Source organism: Phragmites australis, chromosome 3 (genome assembly GCF_958298935.1).
Source record: "Phragmites australis chromosome 3, lpPhrAust1.1, whole genome shotgun sequence".
In the NCBI taxonomy this organism is placed as follows: domain Eukaryota; kingdom Viridiplantae; phylum Streptophyta; class Magnoliopsida; order Poales; family Poaceae; genus Phragmites; species Phragmites australis.
This window is the reverse complement of record NC_084923.1, coordinates 35,707,028-35,728,306: the sequence shown is the minus strand read 5'-3', so window position 1 is coordinate 35,728,306 and position 21,279 is coordinate 35,707,028. Positions and strand designations below refer to the sequence as shown.

General features: G+C 48.9%; 3 protein-coding genes across 3 annotated transcripts; 1 reads left to right on the top strand and 2 right to left on the bottom strand.

Annotated features, from left to right (window-relative positions):
* Positions 1 to 4,461: 4,461 nt before the first annotated feature.
* LOC133912891 (mitochondrial import receptor subunit TOM6 homolog) lies at positions 4,462 to 7,284 on the bottom strand. The gene is made up of 2 exons (XM_062355851.1): positions 6,947 to 7,284; positions 4,462 to 4,739 (listed from the first exon to the last, which is right to left on the bottom strand). The coding sequence occupies exon 1, from the start codon at positions 7,158 to 7,160 to the stop codon at positions 6,990 to 6,992; it is 171 nt and encodes a 56-aa protein (XP_062211835.1). The 5' UTR covers positions 7,161 to 7,284; the 3' UTR covers positions 4,462 to 4,739; positions 6,947 to 6,989.
* A 7,072-nt stretch (positions 7,285 to 14,356) lies between these two features.
* LOC133910678 (uncharacterized) lies at positions 14,357 to 14,902 on the top strand. Its single transcript, XM_062352991.1, has one exon. The coding sequence runs from the start codon at positions 14,357 to 14,359 to the stop codon at positions 14,900 to 14,902; it is 546 nt and encodes a 181-aa protein (XP_062208975.1).
* Positions 14,903 to 17,702: 2,800 nt separating this feature from the next.
* Positions 17,703 to 21,279, bottom strand: LOC133912890 (probable E3 ubiquitin-protein ligase ARI1). The gene is made up of 5 exons (XM_062355850.1): positions 20,996 to 21,279; positions 19,879 to 19,911; positions 19,482 to 19,770; positions 18,768 to 19,248; positions 17,703 to 18,451 (listed from the first exon to the last, which is right to left on the bottom strand). Exons 1-5 carry the CDS (start codon positions 21,119 to 21,121, stop codon positions 17,782 to 17,784), a joined length of 1,599 nt encoding a protein of 532 aa, XP_062211834.1. The 5' UTR covers positions 21,122 to 21,279; the 3' UTR covers positions 17,703 to 17,781.

The window sequence follows — 21,279 nt, the reverse complement described above, 5'->3', positions numbered from 1 at the left end:
GTCGAACTCCCGGATGGCAACATCCTCCTCCCAGCGTCGGAGGTCTCCTTCGATGCTCTAAAGCTCCGCTGCCCAACGCTGGAGGTCGGCGTGAGCCCGGTCGGTCTCGCCCTCCCGGTAGGTCAGGTCGGCCTCGAGGGCCTCCGCCGCCATCTCGCGGCTCGCGATCGCCTCCTCCCGTTCCTGCGCCCGCCTCTGCCTAGCAAGGGCCTCAGCAACCTGCTGTCGCGATGCCTCAGCTAGGCGGGCGGCATCTTCCCGCTCCCGCGCGATCTCCACGCGGGTATCTTCCAAAAGCTTCTGCTCCCGCGCAGCCGCCGCGCGGGCCTCTTCCACGGCTTTTTGTTCCTCCTCGTTGGCAGTGCGCTGCGTGGCGAGGCGGGATTCGAAGGAGCGCCAGGCGGCCGCAAGCTGCGCCCTCTCCGAGTCTAGCCTGGCGCGCTCCGCTTCAAGCTGCTCCTCCTTCACGTCCACCGCCGTGCCCAGCCGCTCGACCGCCACCTGGACGCCCTCGATCGCGGCCAGGAAGGGGTCGGCAGGCCGGCCGGGCGCCGGTGGAGCACTGGTTTCCCCACGACCCTCCTCCGGGGGGTTCGGGGTCCCCGAAGGTTGCAAGGCCATCATCCGCCCCGGGCTCGGCACGCCCGGGGTAGGTTCCATCGGCGCCGAGGGCTCGGGCGACAGCTGTGTCCCCGCCTCGGCCGTCGCGTCCGCTGGCTCTGCCACGGCCGCCGCTTCAGCCGTCCCCACCTCGGCCGTCGCGTCCGCTGGCCCCTCCACGGCCGCCGCATCCGCTGGCCCCGCCGCCATCGCCGCGTCTACCTGCCTCGGCTCCGCCGGCCGGCTTGGCTCGGGTGCTGGCGTCGGCGTCAGCGCTCCTTCAACCTCGGCGGCGCCAGTGGGCAGCCTGCAGGAGACAGACGAAGATCAAAACCGAAGCTTAGTTCGGGCGAAGCACGCCCAAGAAAGAACGAAGAATGAGACTTACGCGGTCGTAGTCCCCCGGTACTGCCATTTGGCCGCCGGGAGTCTGGACTCCGGGCCAGTCAATGCCGACCCGGAGTCCTCCCTTCTTCTCTTCCGCCGGGGGCTCGGCGGGGCCGCCGCGCGTTCTCCGGGCGCCGGATCGGGCCCCATCCGAACGAGGCGCGGCTCCAGCACCGGGAACGCCGCCGCCGCCGCCGATGGCGATGACGGGGACTCTAGCACGGGAATGTACAGCCGGGGGTACTTCCCCCGGTCATCCGGCGCCGCCGCCGCCGCTCCGTCGTCGGCGGTGCCTCCTCCTTCGGCGCGACGGCTGCTGCCCGCAGCAGCCCTGCCGCTGGCCCGCGGCTCGCCGCTCGCGGCGCCCGGGCCACCAGTCTGCACCGGGCTGCTTGTGGCCCCCTCGCTGGCCGCCTCATCCAGCCCAGGGAGCTCGGGGGCCTCGGGGCTCCGGCTCCTCGGCCGGTCGACGAGCCCCTGGGCGTCGAACTCCGGCAGCCCAGCCTGGATTGTTGTGCGCTCGGGATTGGCACAGAGCGCCATTTCCGGTAACGGGAGCTCCGCCCGGCTCGCATCCTCCACGCCGGTCACCACCCGGATCATTCCCCTCAGCTCCGCTGGGCCCAGGTCCCAGCTTGCGCCGATTTGGGTCCGGGTGATGTCTTCGGGCCCGGTGTAGAGCCAGCACGGTCGGGCCCGCTCCCGCAGAGGCGCCAGGCGGCGACGCAGGAAGTCCGCCACCACCATCACCGAGGTCAACCCGGCGTCGCGCAGGAATCTGATGCGCTCGAACACCGACTCCAGCCTCGCATCCTCCGGCGGTGGCGCCTCCCACGTCGACTTCTGGGGCTCCGCCGCCACTTCCGGTAGGGCAAGACGGTCATGGGGGTCGACGTCGACGAAGAACCAGTCCCGCCACCACTCCTCCCACTTGCTTCGCAGCACCTGGGGGATGTACCGCTCCCCCATGCCGTCTCGCAGTCGAAGATTGCAGCACCCCGCGACGTCCATCGTGGAGTACCCCCTCTTCTTCCCGGCCGGTCGCAGGACGAAGAAATATCGAAGAAGCGTCACCGAAGTGGCGGAGAGAGAGAGAGAGAGAGAGAGAGAGAGAGAGAGAGAGAGAGAGAGGAAGAAGAGGAAGAACAGAGAAGAGGTTGACGTGGATTAGATATGTGTTCATTGCATAAAACCAATTCAAACAATACTGCCAATATTTATACTCTTCACCCCTCACTGGCCAACATGGCCCACACTCTCAGCATACAACCCAGATATGACTCCAACTCTCGCATGCACATGCCAGCTGGGCAGCGTCGTCTTCATCAACTTGTGGGGCAAGCTACAATTGCGTATTTTCAGGAATCCACCTTCTCTTCTGTACAGCTAGAGATGTCCAGACCGCCAGCTGCGACACAAAAGCAATGCTCGACATCTGCATTATGAGCATACAGAAAAGTTCACTTGATGAGCACCGGCTTCCCGCTTCTCCCTTCGTTGCCAAACGCCACCACCTCACCACAACTGTCAATGACGCAGAGGTGGCGACAGTCGACTCGAAGGGGACAGTATTTGGCTGAGATAGCCAACGCGTGCCCACCTCTACTGCACTCCACATCCTTGGGCCACGAGGAGCAAGCGTCGTGCTGCGCCGGCCTCCGGTGCCCACCGCCACGGCTCCTTCCGCCCGTCAAACTTTTTTTTAATTACATCATGCCATTATAATTGTATCGGTTTTAAAATATACCACTACAAAGGTCGAAGTTGTAAAGATGACATCACAGTTTGCTTTTTCTTTGAGATATGCCATTATATTAATTTTTTGGACCAAATTACCTTCTTCTTCCTTCTGTAGCCCTCTTCTCCCCCACCGGTTGCGTTGTTCCAGCCCTATTCTCCCCCCACCAGCAAGATCTGCACAGCAATGGAGGCCTCCATCCTCCTCGAGCTCCACCCGGCTCCGGTGCCACTGCGACACTCCACACACGTTGTTGCCCTCTCAGAGAGCTCCTCCCTCACTAGCGATGAACACGAGTAAATGCGGCCGAATGTAGAAGGTGAGCCAACCGCCTCTGTCCAATCTAAGCCCACGGTGATCTTCACCTCGCCTCTAGCATGTTTTTGCATGCGCCAATCTAGCTTTGGCCGGCACCGGCATGGCTCTCCAAAGAGCCAAGCGTCGTCGCCTCTGGCTGCACACCACCGGCCAGGCCACGGTCAGGCCCTCAACCTGAGGACCCTAGGCCGGCTTCCCCTTCGCGCACTGTGCCTTCTACCACCTTCCGTAGGCTAAAAGTCGCGCTTGTCCTCCCTGTTCTCGTGCGTGTGCTACCGCCGTAGTACGGCTGTCGCGAGTGCCTCAAACGAGTTCCTCATCCTGTGCTGCTGCTCATGCTACTGACCCTTGGCCAAATGGCGCAGCCGACGTGGGTCGCAGTGCCACCAAAGAAAGGGAGGAAGAAGACAGATATATGCATTTTGGTCCAAAATGGCAAATCTTAAAGAAATCATAAATTGTAGTGGCACCAGTTCAATTTTGATTTTTATAATGGTATATTTCGAAACATGCATATTTATAATAGCATAGTTTGAATTAATCATTTTTCCACTTTTCTGGAGACGCAGTCCCTAAGCTACTAGTCCATCGATTTTTGCTCTCTTTTTTTGGAAATAGTTGCCCTTGAATTTGATGTTCACTAGTTTACGAAGCAGCTGTTTTTTAACATGCAGTTCTTTTTTTCCCATTTATTCCAAACGTCTTCTGTCTTGGGCTGTGTTTAAATCATCAAAAGTTCAAAGCACCCATAGATTCGTAGTTTCATACATACAGCTACCTATTTGGCAGTTTCCAGCGGGTTTTAACTGCTGACGTCAACTTGAGTGGCCAACTGACAATTGTCCATTTCTTTTCCGATTACAATACAATGTGAAACCGCACGTGCACACACCACTACTACTAGATATTAGTAGTCTCTAACATACATCTACAAATTTTATCGCTAAAATCACTATCACACATCTACAAATTTTATCGTTAAATCGCTCGTGTGTAAATTATGAACACTATTTAAACTTTGTTAGTTCTTCTGATTACTAACACCACATGCTACACATAAACGCGACTATAACACCACCACATGTCTACAAATTGTCGTAGCTGGAATTACTCACGTATGTTCTGTGTACATTACGAATACCAATTTGAAGTTTGATGGGTCACTCTGAAGACTCAACGCCCCCACAAAGGGATAAACGACTCGACAGCCCACAAGGAGATTTTAGTGGTTCTCTATGTAGTAATACTTCAGCTTGGAACGCGAGAGCTCCAAATGATCCTTAAACAAATAATATAGCTTTATGTTAAATTCCTGCAGATTTAGTAAATATAAAACGACCTGCGAGGTGATCAGAGCGCCTCCCGCTTCATCTCGTGGTTATAATCAAGCAATGTCACAGAACACCTTGACAAGTGTCAATCCCAAACATGCGACTTGAGCTCAGGCAGTTGGTAACTTCGTAAGTGACAATTATGATGACCGCGTCTTGAGCTCAGGCAATTCGTAAGTAATACTGGTGGCTGAAAACACAGAAGCTAGTTGGTAGAGTATTGTCGCTAATTTTAAAGAACATAGAAACCGAAGCAAGCACTGTTACTGACTCCATGTTTTTAAGCTACGTAGAAACACAATGCTGAACATAACTTTGCAGTGGTCTGAGGAACTAGGACAAAGATTGGCTCATTCCTGTCGCACCTAACAAAGATAAGAAATATATCATTAGTGGTGTACAAAATTAGGAGAAAGAATCCTTTCGAAGGAGAAATAATACACATCCAAAGTCCACATACATTACAAAGGTCCAGAGCAAAAGCACTATGTAAAAATCCAGAAAATGTATAACAGTCAATACGATCCAATTATAAAGTTTACTAGCTGTATCTAAGTTACTTAAATCTAGGCAAGAGGATGAAAGAGGGACAATTTATTCCTTAATCTGTGTTAATACTCCCAGTAATAAACTTTCTCCTAGTTTGTCTGCAAAATCCCTACCATGAAGAAATATTTAATGCAAAGCCACAAAACTAGGACATTTAATGATTGGACCGCAAAAGGAAGCTGAATCACGAGAGATGGTTAATGTCGCAAGTTGGCACACCAAACTCGCAGATGGCCTCAGAAACTTGAGTAGTACTCTGGGGCCACGGCATTGGTATCATGGATCAATGATTCAGTTTCAATTAAAAATAGTAGTATAACAGCTATTGGGTTATAACTAATACAAAGAATGTCCGTTTTTCCAACTAAGCAAATTTTCTCCAGGTAACAGGATGCCACCAACATCACGATCTAGACAAACCTAGAACATGCATTCCAATTTCATCCTGACTGTGGTTTGGCTTTCGCAAGTAGTGTGTTCCATTACAACATTGAAGACAAGTTTGCATGATAGCTTGCAGCTAAGCATAACATTTCAAACATGCATCATTAAGACATGCTCAAACGTTCCTTGCAATAAGAGTATCAAATGGATGACCCACCCAAGCATATCCAACTGTCATCAGTCCTTAATCTCAAAAGTTCCTCAGCAAATATCACAACTACCATATTACATAGATGATAGATCACACTTGCATGGCAATATCCAAACCAAAATAGATGCATCATACTATGTCCATAAGCAGATTCCAAAAAATAACAATGCGAATAAGAGATTCAGGTTGGAAGGACACACTAACAAATTGTGGTCATCTGAAAGATAATAGCCACTAGCAAAATTGAAATTCAGAACTTATGACGTCCACGAAACAAGATACAACAAATAATCATTGAATTCCGCAAGTACCACAAGCTAAGATTAACAAACACAGTAATCAATCCAAACGGTAATTATTCCAAGGGTCAGGAAATCAGATAAAATTAAACATCATACACATGCATAAGAATATCATTGTACCCATCAATCAATCAGCTACTAGTTGACTATACATGTGTGATACATTGACAAAGGCTGAACAGAAAATCAGCCAAAAAGGCCAAAATAAATTCAAAGTATTGACATATTCAAAATATATGTTCACTCTTTCAAAAAGAGTACTCCTCCATTTGAGCAGCATAATTTGTCCCTCCAGAACATACTCCCAGGAGAACAAATCTGACCCAAGAACGTTTGAAATCAAGTTTAAAACTCTGGATTCGATGAACAGTCATTCAGGGCAAGAACATGTCAAATTTAATATTTGCACTTTTATTTCAAAAGTAAAACAGGCAAAGCAGCTCCAGCTGATAGACAACCGGGAACTAGTACCAGCCATGTTCCAGGATCTATTGCAGACATGTATTTTGAATCCCTGTTTGTGATAGAAAACGGCATTTACTTTCTATTCCTCACATTTACAGGTACTTGTTTACTTCCATCCCCCAATGCAAATTAGTGTTCTCAAAGTTTTAACAATTCAAGCACAAGTATACGCACGAAAAAAAATAAAAAGTGTCCCTAACAAAATCATGCATGCAAGATACTAATGGTTACCAATAGCCAGCTAATCTAACCCATGAACTCATAGAAACCCACCAGTAGGCTCCTAAATCACCCCAATAATGCACAAACACCAAATCTGCGATTCGCCCCGTTAGATCGTTTCTAGAAATCGTAGCATTGGAACTATCATGACCTAGTGCCACGCTGATTTATCCAACAAATCACGATGAATCTAGAAGTCCATATCAACAAAAATTGATCAATCAGAACCCACAATGCAACGGGCACGCACTAAACCGCGACTCATCTACCCGCGCGAACACAGAACAAAACCGCTATACCGTCCAGTCAACCAAGAGAAATCGCAAAGAAACTCATCTATCCCCGCCGTCCCCTCAGATTCAACAACGGGATCACACGCGCATCGCAGAAAAACCTACCAAACCATACGGATGAAAAAAGCAGGGGCCGGGGGGCTCACCATGTGGTGGTGGGGGTGGCGGCGGCATGGGGCCAGGACGGCCCTAGAACTCGAGCTTGAGCTCCTGGACGTCGCCGTCGCGGGTGAGGAAGTGGAGGATGTAGGGGGCGGCGCGGATAACCGCGACGCAGGAGGTCATGACGAGGAGGTGCGACTTCAACTGCTTGTACGCCGCCTCCTTGCTCGGACGCCGCGGGATCGAGCCCAGGAACATCTTGCTCTGTTTCTCTAATCCGAATCCGATCTCCCGAGGCGGCGGCGAGGGTTTCGAGCTCTGGAGGCGGTGAGGCAAAAACCCTAGGATGCGATGGCTCTGGGAGACTGGGACGATGGGAGGAGTTCTGGGTCCTTTTACGCCCAGGTCTCTGGAGAACTGCGGATTTCGGAGTTCAGTGGGCCCCGGCCCAATGCGTTGGTGTGCAACTCGGCCTAAACCCTAGACCAAGGTTTCCCGCCGTCCAAGTTGGCCCAAGGCTTCCTAGATAGACGAAACAGGCCCAAAACATTTGAGAGCACACAACAGGATGCACAAATTTTTCTAAAGCACAAAGAGTAACTTAAATGTTAGGAACTGAATGCTTCGAGCCAAAAAATTTATTCGGATTGAATTCGAATTGCATATAACTTCTAGGACCCCATTCCTTTCGTCCACACAGGGTACACATGGAAGTTTCCGGTAGGATTCGTGGAGCCCGGAGACGGAGATCGGGAGCCTGATCAGGGCGCAGAACCTGTTCGAGGACCACGAGCAGCAGGTCGAGAGCGCGGTGGAGCGGCAGTCGGAGCTGCTGGGCACGGACGTGACGCTGCGGCCGGAGGCGGAGATCCCGCGGGAGAGGCAGGACGCCGTCAACCTCGCCACGACCGTCGAGCTTGATGCACAGCGGGAACATGTACAGCTGCATCCAGGACGACACCAGTCCGGTCATCCGGTGTCCTCACTTGTATGTGGTGCTCTCGATTCTCTAAAAAAGACCCGATGATGTCGCTAACCGGTAGGGATGACAACCGGGGACATCGCTGGCGTCGGGACGCCAGCCCAGTAACCGAGGCCCGACACGATAAATCATCCCGAAGTCCGGCCGGCCAGCCTGACCCCGGGTTAGCATATATCATTATATTTATAATTTTAATATTTATATTTAGTATCTCATTTATCAAAAATTAACTTTCAGTATATCGTACTTCGAAAATATGCGAGTCCAGCCACATTCGGCACACCGTGAGCTGAATAGTACCCGACCATAAACAGTATCACGTAGAACAGTACAGCGGTGAGTTGAATTTTGTTTTCCATCTTCTTCAAAACGGTGGTCTTCTGTTACTCCAAATATTTTAAAAAAAAATTTACGTGTTCCATAATTCATGTGAAACTCATTTTAATTGGATTCACTGAAAAATCATTTGTATATTTTAAACTAAAATTCTTCCAAAAAAAAGGCTACTTTTATAACTTGTAACAATTATTAGTGTCTCAAATAAATGCCCAAAAATCTAGGAAAATTTACTAATATTCTTCTTATGTGATGGACTAATTTCTAAAATTATTTTCAGCCCTAGTTTATATGATAAAAAAGTGAGTTCTTTTGTAATGCTCCATTTATATGCATTTTTATCATTTTATGTGATATTATCTTTTTAATTCAATTTGAATAAAAATAAATTTAAACATGCACAAAACCTACAATCAAGGGGTAAGTTTACCAAAAAATCATCGTAACCAACTCAGCATCTTTCTGATGTACTCCGCGACGGATATATTGCTTTTTGTGTTTGAATAGGTTTAGAGATAGAACTCAGAGATAAACTCGGTTTTATATCCATGCATTATTTCATGTGATCAAAATCATCTATACGAGGTGTAATCTGTTTGTAACTTTAGTTGTGGTTCAGCAGCTCATATATATACATCCACACAGCCTCGAGAGAGGTGACAACGCTTCCTAATATGGCATTAGAGCCTCTCCTCTAAATTTCATCGACTCCATCTTTAATTCTGTGGGTTTTCACCCGCTGACTATTTTTCCACGGTCGCTCGCATCCTCCTAGTGCGGGGTGACTTGGTCTAGACTACTCTAGATAGTTAAATTTTGTTCGAATTCAAATTGAATTAAAACAAGAATATCACATAAAATAATAAAAATGCATATAAATGGAGCATTACAAAGGAACTCACTTTTTCATCATATAACCTAGGGCTAGAAATAATTTTAAAATTTAGTCCATCACATAAAAACAATATTAGTGAATTTTCCTAGATTTTTGAGAATTTATTTGAGACACTAACAATTGTTACAAGTTATAAAAGTAGCCTTTTTGGAGAATTTTAGTTTAACATATACATAGCATTTTTCAGTGAATCTAATTAAAATAGGTGACACATGGATTATGGAACACGTAAAAAAAATTAAAATTTTTGGAGTAACAAAAGACCACCGTTTTGAAGAAGAGGGAAAGCAAATACGATGATATGTTATCTATTTTAGTAAATACATTCACGTATGTTGTCTAATTTTAGATTTTGGCCGCTTTCGAGAGCAATGCAGTGCACAGACATCTGGATGAAGGAATCAGTGCGTGTTTCAATTGCAGCTAGATAACTCTGCTTAGGCCTTCTCCAGTGGAAACGGTATCTGCCTCGCGTCCCGTATCCACGTCGGATACAGCTCCGCGCGCGGTCGCAAACACAGTCCAGCAGAGTCCGTTTCCAGGTGAATAGGGTTGCGGCAAGGAGTCGGGGGGCGGCAAACTTGCGGTGAGATGCCGCGTCTGCTTCATTGTGGGAGACGCGAGTGGCGAGGTGTTCGTTGCTCCCACGGAGTGGTAGAAGAGGAGCTGGCGAGCGGTTGCGGAGGCGAGGCGGGAGGCTTCGGTGGCCGGCGCAAACGAGCAGCTTCCAGAGACTGGCAAGACAACGCTTCATCCCTGTTGTGCGAGGACTGGGCCGACGCAGATCCGGCGGCCGCGGTGCAAGGTTCCCCACCTTCGGTGTGCTCAGCGGCAGTAGGTGCACCGTGGTCGTCAAGAAGCCTCTGGTATGTCCTCGGCTCCCAGATCCACATGTTAGCGCGGCGGACGGCCGAAGCTAGGGTTGCTCGGCGGCGGTAGTGTAGGATGGGTTGCTTGCTTGGTTTCTTTGGCTTGCAGCGGATCCCCATCTGCAGGGGCGGGGAGAAAGGTGCCTGCACCCGATCCCCAGCCATAGGTACCTGAAATCCCGTGGATTTATGGCCGGCAATGAAGGAAATGTCGAGGAAATCCCGTGTTTTAGTGTGCATATAGAAACCGAGTAGATGCAGTTCGCACACAACATGCTCATGGTACATTTCTTTGGTCACAATTTAGTATGTTGCCTAATTTTAGTGTCATGGTTTCTGAAAGAGCTTCATATTAAAAATTTCTTGTTAGATATCAATGGGAAAGAGCTAAAATTTGTTGAACGTTGGACACCCCTGTTTGTTCCTGTACCTGATGTTTGGGTGATTGTTTGGTATGTATATTGGTAAAAGAAATTGGTTACAATCTTGTAATTGTTTAACTGGAAAAGTTTTCAATCATTCAATATGTTTAGCACCAACAGGTGGACACCAACAGCTGGATATGTTTAGCATATTTGAACCTCACTCCATAGGTTGTAGTTGGATATGTTTAGCACCAAGAGCTGAATTATTCAATATGTTTAAGATTATGGAGTGAGGAGGCTTGGAAATCTTTAATTGTTGTAGGGCAAGGATGAGTTGAAAGTGTAGGGCATAAAGGATTTGGGATATTGGTAAAGCTGTAGGGCAAGAAATATTTGAACTTCCATTTTGGACTGGAATAGGTAGATGTAAGCCGAACCGTTTCATGTCTATGAATTGTATCCAACTGAATAGGAGTAGGAGCTGAACAATACTGCTAGTGCTATGGGACTAAGAATTTTTTAAAGATTTGACAGGAAGAAATACTGCTTTGTGGTGGCAAAGGAGTAGGATCTCAACTATGTCCCAAATAGCATGGTAGCTAGTGTAGTAATGAGAATGGGCAATATATATATTCTCTATTGTGTATGTACGTATGTGCTCTGTGCTGGTTTATGTTGCATGAGGTAGCAATTGTTAATTGTAAAGAAGACCTATATTGTTTTAGTTGCTGGAAAGGGCACAATTAAGCACATGTTCCCTGATTTCAGTACCTGGTATTGGGTCAAATGGTTAGCCAGTGTTGAAGTTTAGCTCCAAAAATGGTTCCTCCCTTTAGTCATCCGTCACCCGTGGTTGTAGATGGATGGCGCAGCGCTTGCCACCCTCGTGTCGAAGATGCAGGACCATGTGGAGGAGGCGGCTTCCGCTTTGAAGAAGGTGGCCATTGACAACTTGAGTCCGGACAGCACCCCTGCTGCCGTGGAGTTCAACATGGCCCTTCTGCAGGTGGAAACCATTGCGGCGGACTTCGAACAGCTTGTGTTCCAAGTTGAAGATTGTATGAGGGGCGGTGGCGTCCACAACCATGGTGATGACGCTGACAGTACAAGCGCGGCAGTGGTAGAGGAAGCGACGGGCTCAAAGGACATTGACGATGACGATGTCGTTCTCACTGACTGGAGCTCCGATGAGCTCCTGTGTTCGGAAGATGCCATGTCCATTGAATCTGATAGGTCTTGGAGGCTGTAGTTGGGTAGGGTGTGTATTTAGTTGTTCGGAATCTGTGGAATCACGGTAGCCGGTCCCTATAGGTTTACGACTAACCTCTAGTTGTTGGTGTTGTAGTCCGGTAGTCCGGTGTGATGTATGTGTTATATGTTAAGACATATCCCGAATCATGGTTGTAATGGTATTACATTTGGTGTACTGTTATTTGATGTATGTTGAGAAGATGCCATGTCCATTTAATGTTGAGAAGCAATGTTGATAATGTGTTATTTCCTGCTGATGTTTAGAATGGATGTTTGTATGTTATAGCTGCATGAAGTTTTGTACTAGCTAATTCTGTCAGCGATTGAATTTCTGTAATGTCTGAAAACATACACATATGATTAAGAAATGCAGCATTGTATGTTAAGACATATTTACAGTTTCATTTTCTGTAACAGAAAAGCATAGCTCAACTATTCATTGCTAGGTTGTTGCCTAGTTCTTTTGCCTCTGTCTGCTCTATTTTGGTCGATCCTGAGAGAGAAGGGTACCAGCTTGTTACTTGTATTGGATTGCTTATTTACTTGTGTGCAGGGACGAAATGGAGTACGCCGGGTTCCTTCGTGGTAACACCGAACGCATGCCTTGGGACGATGTTGTGCCGCTCACCGAAGATGGCATCATCGGGACCCAGATTCCTTCGGCACAGGTGCAGGACATAGACGCACCAGGAGAGGTGGCAGCTGTGGGTGGTCGTGGATGCAGTTACAAGATGGAGGAGGACCTTCTACTTGTTACGGCATGGTTGAACGTGAGCTTGGATCCCGTGGTGGGGAGCAACCAGAGCTTAGGTGCATTCTGACAGAGGATCGAGAGTTACTTCCACGAGAACAAATCGTTCATGTCAACCCGCAATAAGAAGTCACTGCAAGGGAGGTGGACTTTCATCAACACTATGGTCCAGAAGTTCTGCGGCCATTACGCTAGGGCCGTGCGCACTAAGAAGAGTGGTACGACTGAGGCGGAGACGGTATGTCACTGAATCCTGAAGCTAGGAATGTACCTTTGTGAACCAAAAGCAATGTAACCTTGTTCTCACCTGCTCTCTGATTCAATTTTCGGTTAGTTTGGAAAAATCCATTTTAAGCGTGTGGTTGACAAGGTTGATTGCTGAGATGAATGTGTTTGATCTTTGAAAAACTCAACTCAATTTTGAGTGAATACTGGATAGGTCAGTCCTACTGCCTACATGGATAGGTCAGTGCTACTGCCTACATGGTTCTGTCATCGAATCATAGTCAAATGGAAAAGGCAGTTCTATTATTCAACTATCTTGGTTGCTGGGTACAATTCTTCTTAGGGTTAGACTGATTATATGGGTCTCAATGTAATGTATATTTTTTTTTAGCATCACAGAGTTTTCCATTAATTAATAGCAGGAGTACAATCAACGGCTGCTAATCCCATCAACCAGTCCGGGATATAGTCAAGCCAAAACCGGGATCGCTCAGTGGCCGACACCATGCTCACACAGCAGTGAGCCACCGAGTTTGCCTCCCTACGCACCCACACAACTTTAAACTCAACAAAGCTCCTGCTTAACTCTGTGATATCACACCAGAGCCCTCCAATGGACGATCGCATGCCATCACGCGCTTGCAACAAGGTCTTCAACCCAGAACAATCCACGTCAAGCATGACTCTCTCATAGCCCATCTCCGCAGCCAGCTCAAGCCCCTCCTTCGCTGCCATTGCCTCGGACGTCAGAGCATCCGGAACATCGTCAAACCACCGCGCCGCCGCTGCCCGCACAAGGCCAGTGTTATCACGAATCACCACACCACCACTGCCAGTACATGTAGCGGCATCAAAGGCAGCGTCCGTGTTCACCTTCACCCATCCTACCTCCGGACATCTCCACTTCATCATACTTCTTGGCTGGTTTATCTTGTTCGGCATCTTCAGCGACGCGAGCTCATCTAGCATAGTTGAGATATATCGCACCGCAGCGCCAGGTTCCCAAACCTTTCGACCGTGGCGCCTTGCATTCCGGCCAGTCCACAACGTCCAGGCACCACATACCACCATCGCTGCTTCCTGAGGAGAACATACATCCGCTTGAAGTACATCTGTCATCCACGTTCTAGGATGGAGGTCCGGAATTTTCATCCCCCAGAGCTTCTTTGCCTCAGCCCAGAATCTCTTAGCTGCCGGGCATCGGAACACCACATGGTGCAAGGTTTCCTCCAGGTCGCCACACAGCTCGTAGTGGCTTTCCAGTATGACATGTCTTCTTCTCAATTCCACTTTAGATGGCAGGAAATTATGTATCACCCGCCACCAAAACGTACGCACCTTCGGTGGAACATTCAGCTTCCACACTTGTCCCCAAACTTTTCATTCCCTGGACGCCCCAGTTTCACCAGTCGCCGCCATTGACAAGGCTGCTTGCTCCTCCTTGAGCAACATGTAGGCCGAGCGCACCGAATATAATCCACTCTTCTCGTAAGCCCAGGCCACCACATCAGACTCCATATTCACCCTCGGCTTAATCTTTAATACCTCCATCGCATCCAGTGCTATAAGCGATGTGCGCACCTTCGTCTCGTCCCAGACTCGTGTGCCAGAAACAAACAAGTCCCTCACAACCTCAGCTTCAACGTCCGGCATACGCACAAGGGGTCGGAGAGATCGCAGACCCGGAATCCAATTGTCTTGCCAGATATAATGTATATGGGCCTTAACATATATTCTCTATTGTGTATGTATGGATGAACTCTATGCTAGTTTATGTTGCATGAGTTACCACATATTTTTCATTGGCAAGTTTGTATCAAAATTGCAGGTCGTGGAGGCATGCAAGATCTTTCAAGCCGTGGAGCACAAGGGGTTCACGTTGCTGCCTTGTTGGAGGGAGTTGCGGAATCATCCCAAGTGGCAATCGGAGTCCTCGCGCAAGAAGCGGAAAACCACTGCTTCGGGAAGCACCTCATCGATGCATCAAGTAGCGTCTTCAGCCGGGCTGAACGTACCTGAAGGAGCGGATGCACCACCTTCCATTGGCAGTCCACGTGCCAAGCGCCCACTTGGTCGCACGCGCTCGAAGGAGGTGGCCCGCGGTAATTCCTCCTCTAGTTCAGCTTCAGGGCCTATGACGGAACTATTTGACCGACAGTTGGCAATGAAAGAGATGATTGAGAAGGAAAGGGCTAAGAGGTTTGCGGAGTTGATGGATGTTGAGCGGAAGAAGCTCCGGCTCGAGGAGGAGCGTATGAAAATGGAAAAGGAAAAGGAGGAGAGGCACATAATGAACATGGATCTTTCCCAAATGGATGAGGACTAGCAAGCCTACTACAAGAGTCTCCCGCAGAGCATCATTGCAGGTAGGCGCGCCTCGTCTGGCCCCATTTGGCTAATTTGTTTGGGACTTTAGTTTGTCGAATGCTACTGTCTTTCGTTATGTGTAAACCTATATGGAATGGTTAATTTGTTAGCTGGACAAACCTGATTTCGGGCTTCTGTACTCAGTTGTGTTAATCTCAATCTTTGGAGAGATCACCAAGCTGGAGAGGAATGTTCATGTAGTAGGTGACTTCATATGTACTACTGAAATTCAATGATGGTGATACAAGTGAGAGTATTGGCCTCCGCTCCATGTATCTGTTGCATCTGTTGCATCTAGGCCAGCTCGAACTCATTGATGCATTTATCTTGTCTCTATTGCAAAAAATCAGACCCTTAACTGTCTTGCTCGATGCCTGCCTAGCTACTAGCGCGAATGAACACATACTGTCTGTTTACATCTTGATTTGGATATAGTGACTGCTTTCAGCTCAATGCCCTACCACACAGATATCAACTGAACTCAAAAAAATACTGACATGTTTTACAAGTACGCTAAATCATTCATAAAACATCCACAGCTTCATAATATGTCGTCCACAACCATTCATAAAACACACTTACATAGTACGAAATGACATAGGACATATGACATACGACATACTTGCCTACGAGAGTCTACTATACATAATACGCACTGGCAAAGGACAAAGTAGTAAACATTTTATTGATCGGACTACAAGATGTTGGTACTACTCTCCTCCGTGGAGCTGCCAGAGATGCTCGACAAGATCGTCACGGAGCTGGTGATGACCCTGCCTGCTAGTTATCATCCCATACCTTTGGGCAAATGCTTGCAGTGTGGGGGTTGGGGTGTGCGACGGCTCCACATGGTCACCAGCACCGTCGTACACGTGTTCGACTTCCCCATCCGGTCTCTCATTTTTGATTATCATGTTGTGCATGATAATGCAGACGGTCATGATGTTGTGAAGGGTTTCCTGATCCCATATCCTCGTAGCCCCCTGGACTATGGGAAACCGAGACTGTAGGACCCCGAAGGCGCGTTCCACATCCTTCCATAGCGCTGCCTGCTGAACGACGAAGTGTTGCCGCTTCCTCCCAAGTGGACAAGATATGGGCTTCACGAAGGTGGCCCATTCCGGATAGATACCGTCTGCAAGGTAGTACCCCTATGGTGTACTGGTGTCCATTGATGGAGTATTGTACATGGGGGGCCGCACCAGCGGCAAAATTGTCGAGGAGATGTGAGCGGTGCAGAACGTTGATGTCGTTCAGCGAACCTGGCATGCCGAAGAAGGCATGCCAAATCCACAGGTCCTGCGGCGCCACCGCCTCTAGAATGATCGTAGGAGAGTTGACATGGCCGGTGAAAGAACCCGACCACACCGTCGGACAGTTCTTCCATCTCCAATGCATACAGTCGATGCTTCCCAGCATCCTGGGGAACCCTCTTCGCTCGTTTATAGCAATCAAGCGAGTGGTGTCCTCCTCATTCGGAGAACGGAGGTACTCATCGCCAAACACCCCGATGATAGCACGAACAAACCACCTCATGCTCTCAATGATGGTGGCCTCCCCTAGCCGGAGGCACTCATCTAGAGAATCCGCAGGAGCATCGTATGATAGCTTACGAAACGCCGTAGTGACTTTTTGCAACGTCGACAGCCTGAGCTCCCCTGCCGCGTTCCTCCTCTGTTGGAACCACGGGTCATGGTCCGCAACTGCCTACACAATCTTGAGGTAAAGGTCACGTTTCATCCTGAACCTGCACGACCAACAACCATAAGACGCCACACACATACATGTGTTTATAATACTTCGAAAAGAGACTTTCTGTTCACAATATTACCTACGACGGAAGATGTAATCGGGGTACACCGGGGGATCGGCGAAGTAGTCGTCGAACAACCTATGATGGCCCTCCAGCCGATTCCGCTGGATACGCCGATGTCCTGGCACTGAATCGCCCCAAACTCCCCGCTGTGATGCCGACGAATCATGGAAGGCGCTGACAGTCGCAAGGAACAAATTATCTTCCTCATCGGAAGAGTCATTGCCAAAACACAGCTCTCTCACGGTCTGCTTCCAGGCTTCACGACGATCCATTTTTGGCTGGCTTGCAAAGTCTGAGTACCTCACCCTCATATATATAGGGATATGATGAGCCTCGTGACGGAATCCAACGCTGTTCCTTCCCCTGGAAGCCAGTACTCGTGAGGCTTCAGCAACAAGACTGGTGGCTTTCTCCCGCAGCATGGCACCGCAGTTCCTTCCACTGCAAGCCACTACTCGTCAGTCTTCCGCATCAAGACTGGTGGCCTTCTTCCTGTCCAAGCTAGATTGCAGTGAAAGCCACGTCATACGTACGTTGCAAACATTCATTTCTATCTCCGTATTTGCAGGTGGCGACAAAAAAATTAGCGCTCAAATATTTAATGCAACAATATCATGCGCAAAAAAATAATCCGAATAAATAAATTTCGTCACACTAATTTATACCGTGCCATTCAATAGCCGTTGCAACGGAAACATGTGAAAAAACAATGTGGCTGTGGCGGTTGGGAAAAAATCAGTTTAATATAGAAGAGAGAAGATAGTGGATGAGATATAGAGTAGTTGGTAGAGATAGATGAAATGAGTGATGTTGTAATACTGATAGGGGATGCTATAATAGTATTTTTGAGAATAAAAATTTAAGATAGCTACTGAAGATAGCCTTAGTTGTCAGAATTTTTTTTTGTCAACCCTTCTAAGTTAACCAGCCTAATAATCGCGTGCTATACATCCATGCACGGTTCCGGTACTGCCACACGACGAGCACGTGGCGGCGTCGAGCACGCCCGTCCCGTCCGCACGTCACGCCACGAACTCCTTGGCCCTGTCGGGGCCGTCCGGCCAGTACGCCGCGATGCTCATGGGGTCCACGAGCAGCGTCAGCAGCTCGTCCTGGATGCACTTGTACAACTCCCCGCACAGCGTCTCCACGGTCTTGACTAGCGTGGCGGCATCCTGCTTCGCCCGCATGATCTCCGCCTCCGGCAGCGCCGGCACGTCCGCCGCGAGCACCTTGGACAGGTGCTCCACGTGCCGCTCCAGCTGCTCCTGCTGGTCCTCGAACAGGTTCCGCGCCACGGCCAGGCGAGCCCGCTCCTGGGGGCGCGTCCGAACCTCGCCGCCGAACATGTAGTACGCGAACGCGTACGACCGCGACAGCACCTGCCGCGACACAAGCAGGCGCCGGTGCGCCCGAGTCAGCCAGTCGCCGTCCCGCATCGTGAACGGCCGCGCGAGGTTTGAGTCCAGCTGCCTTGCGCGCTCCTGGACGGCCGGCCCCAGGTTCTCCTTCTCCACATTGTACGAGTCGCCGTGGATCTTGAACCGGTCGCAGTAGTGCTTGTACCGCTGCATCTGCTGCCTGCTGGCGTCCAAAGCCTTTCCACTGGCGTCTTCCTTGTAACGGTTGCAGCTGTGGCCGGCGATGCTTCTCCTCGTGTGCTCCAAGCCGGCCGCTCCACCACAGAGCCAACTGCATTCATGAAAGTCAGTAATCCAGAAGTAACGGTTTCAGTTGGGGCAGGATACAGGCATCAAGTGATTGATATGTAGTCCAAAAAGTCCTTTTTTGGGGGGAAATTGAAGCCCAGTTCTTTCAGGAGAGATCTTACGAACTTGTCATTTGGGCAACTCCAATAAGATGGGAGAGAAATCATTGGACAAAAATTCTCCCCCAACGTACACCGATCGGCATGTCAAGTTTTTCACCGAAAGATGATAGTTATCACTTGGTATGCCCGCCCGCCCACAGGTAACCCCCCATGTTTAAGGGTGTAACAACAGCTTACCACATACACTGGCCGCATTTGCACCGAACAAGGTTGCAGCCGCCGTTCTTCTCGATGGGCTTGAAGCACTTAGGACAGCTCTTGGTGTTGTTGAGGATCCATTTGATGTTCTCCGACTCGCCACGGCTCTTGACGCTCCATTTCTCCCATATGGTGCAAGGGCAGGGAGAATGCGCCTGTGCTGCGCAGTTGAAACAGAAGCCGAAGCCGCAGAGGCACTCCACCTCACAGTACCGCTCCCCAGCGCCCACACGAATTGCACAGCCACAGTGCGGGGTACTCGGGCACCACTTGACCGAGTCGTTGTCCTCAAGGTAGGACTGGAGTAGGAAGTGATCGAAGCGCTTGGCCGTGTCAGGGTACTTCCAGCCAAGGAGGCATCGCACTATGCCCTCGTCGCAGATGACCGAGCACTTCACCTCCATGCACCGAATCTGCTTTTTCCCACTGTTTATGGAGGCATAGAAATGCTCCGTCCAACCTGAACAAAGAGTGGAAGTACCATGGTAAGCAAATGTACTAGCATTTTGCCATCAACATAAGAAAGCTCTCTCTATATTTTGCATTTATTTGAAAGCTTAGGAAACTGTCCGATATATTTTGTTGATGAAAGTTCACAAGGGAAATCACATGCCAGAAAAATAAATATGCTCCTATTAAGGCATCTGTACAGATCAAAAGATGAAGACACTGAGGTGGAACATGGAAACTCACAGTCATTGCAGAAGCAATGCCCACAGTCCATGGTCGAGATAAAACTCAGGGAGAAATCCTCAAAGCACACATTGCAGGTGACACTTCTCATGGGCGCTGTTGAGCCACCTGCTGCCAAGCTATTATTCTCCTGCAGCACAATACCTGCATCTCTGAGCATGCGGTCTTCCCCCTTCCTGTCAAAGCAATCACAGATGCAATCCATCCTCCACCGGTGGTGGGTGAGGAGAGCTCGTGCTTGGTGCTGCTTTATGTTGAGCAAGTTCATCACAGTGGATAGGTCTTGTTTCTGTAGGTAGAATAGATAAAAATGGCATTGATAAAAAAATGGGTTAGCAGTAAGATGGACAGAATCAGAACACTGAGCTCTCGAGAAACTGCTAGTTCATTCCATTACCTGTGCAGCGGAAAGGGACTCTTGTGTAATGGCCTGCGACAACAGTTATAAATGTTAAATGTTTTGAAAAATAGTTCAGTAAAAATCAGCATGAATAGATCTAGTTAGTTAAAACAACTAAGAATCTTCTCGGGAAAACAAATTTGTGCGATTCACTAATGTGAAAGCCTAACCCAAAAGAAAAGAGAAGATTTGCACACATGATTGGACAAATTAAAACTATTACTACGAGCAAAACCAGCAGTTGTTTACACATTAGATCAAAGCTCTGCGGGTCACAGATGAGAACTGAATATCAGCACAGCAGGTAAATGATTGCTACACATGATGCCTTGATTGGCAATTATTAAATTACAGTAAATTCCAACTGAAAATACTGACATATTTACAAAAAAAAAGGCATATCCAATGCTGCTCTGCATGATTCATACGGGTGCTTAGAGTTATATTTAGTAGTAAATCCATGTCAAGTACGAGGGCTTGCATTTCAGCCCATCTTTTATGTAAACCCAACTTGCATGTTGTAAGATAAAAAATTAAACAAAAACAAACAGCAAGCATATCTTAATACATGCTACTTCACATACTACACAACCAGCAAGTAACGCTCCATAAACTTCAAATGTGTGATTCTGATCTACAATGCCCATTGCTTTGGGCAAAATTCACGACTTTTACCAGTGGAAGACGGAGATTCAATTGAACTACGGACTTGCAATTCAGATTCGTCAACCACATCGTGTCTTTCTTTCATCACACTGATATTCCAAAACTACACCAATCCATCACACACAATTAAACCGTACCGATCACACCCCATCCAAAGCCGATCTGGCAAGGGTTTCAAGACACCTGACACAAGCTTCATCCAGGCGGCGTGGAGTTTCGTGCATAATCCAACTTGAAACACACAGATTGGGACAATCAGAGACTACAGTTGCAGAATCAAGAGACGGAAAAGACAAACCGCTATTCTCTTGCGACGGGCTCAATTAATATTTGAGCGCACAAGAATTTGGGGGCACGCACAGGGAGGGCTCAAATCGATCGGCGAGCTCCGCCCCGATCTCAACCGGCGCGGAAGCCCCCAAACATCGCGGGCGCGTTTAACACTCACCCAGTAGTCCGCGCGGCGCTCCGGCGGCGGCGCGTCGTCCTCGAGCGGGACGACGCCGTCCTCCTCGGCGTCGCCGTCGTCGTAGAAGTAGCCGCACTCGTCATCGTCGTCGTCGTAGCTGGCCATGGGCTGGGGTCCGTCCGATGATCACGCGGGGGAGGGGAGGGAGGAGAGGAATCGAGGGTTACCGAGGGAGGAGGGCACGGGACGTGTGAGTTGATTAGCCGAACTCGGATACTGGACCGGCAAGCAATCAAGCGCGGCGAGGCCGAGGGTTTATGGCC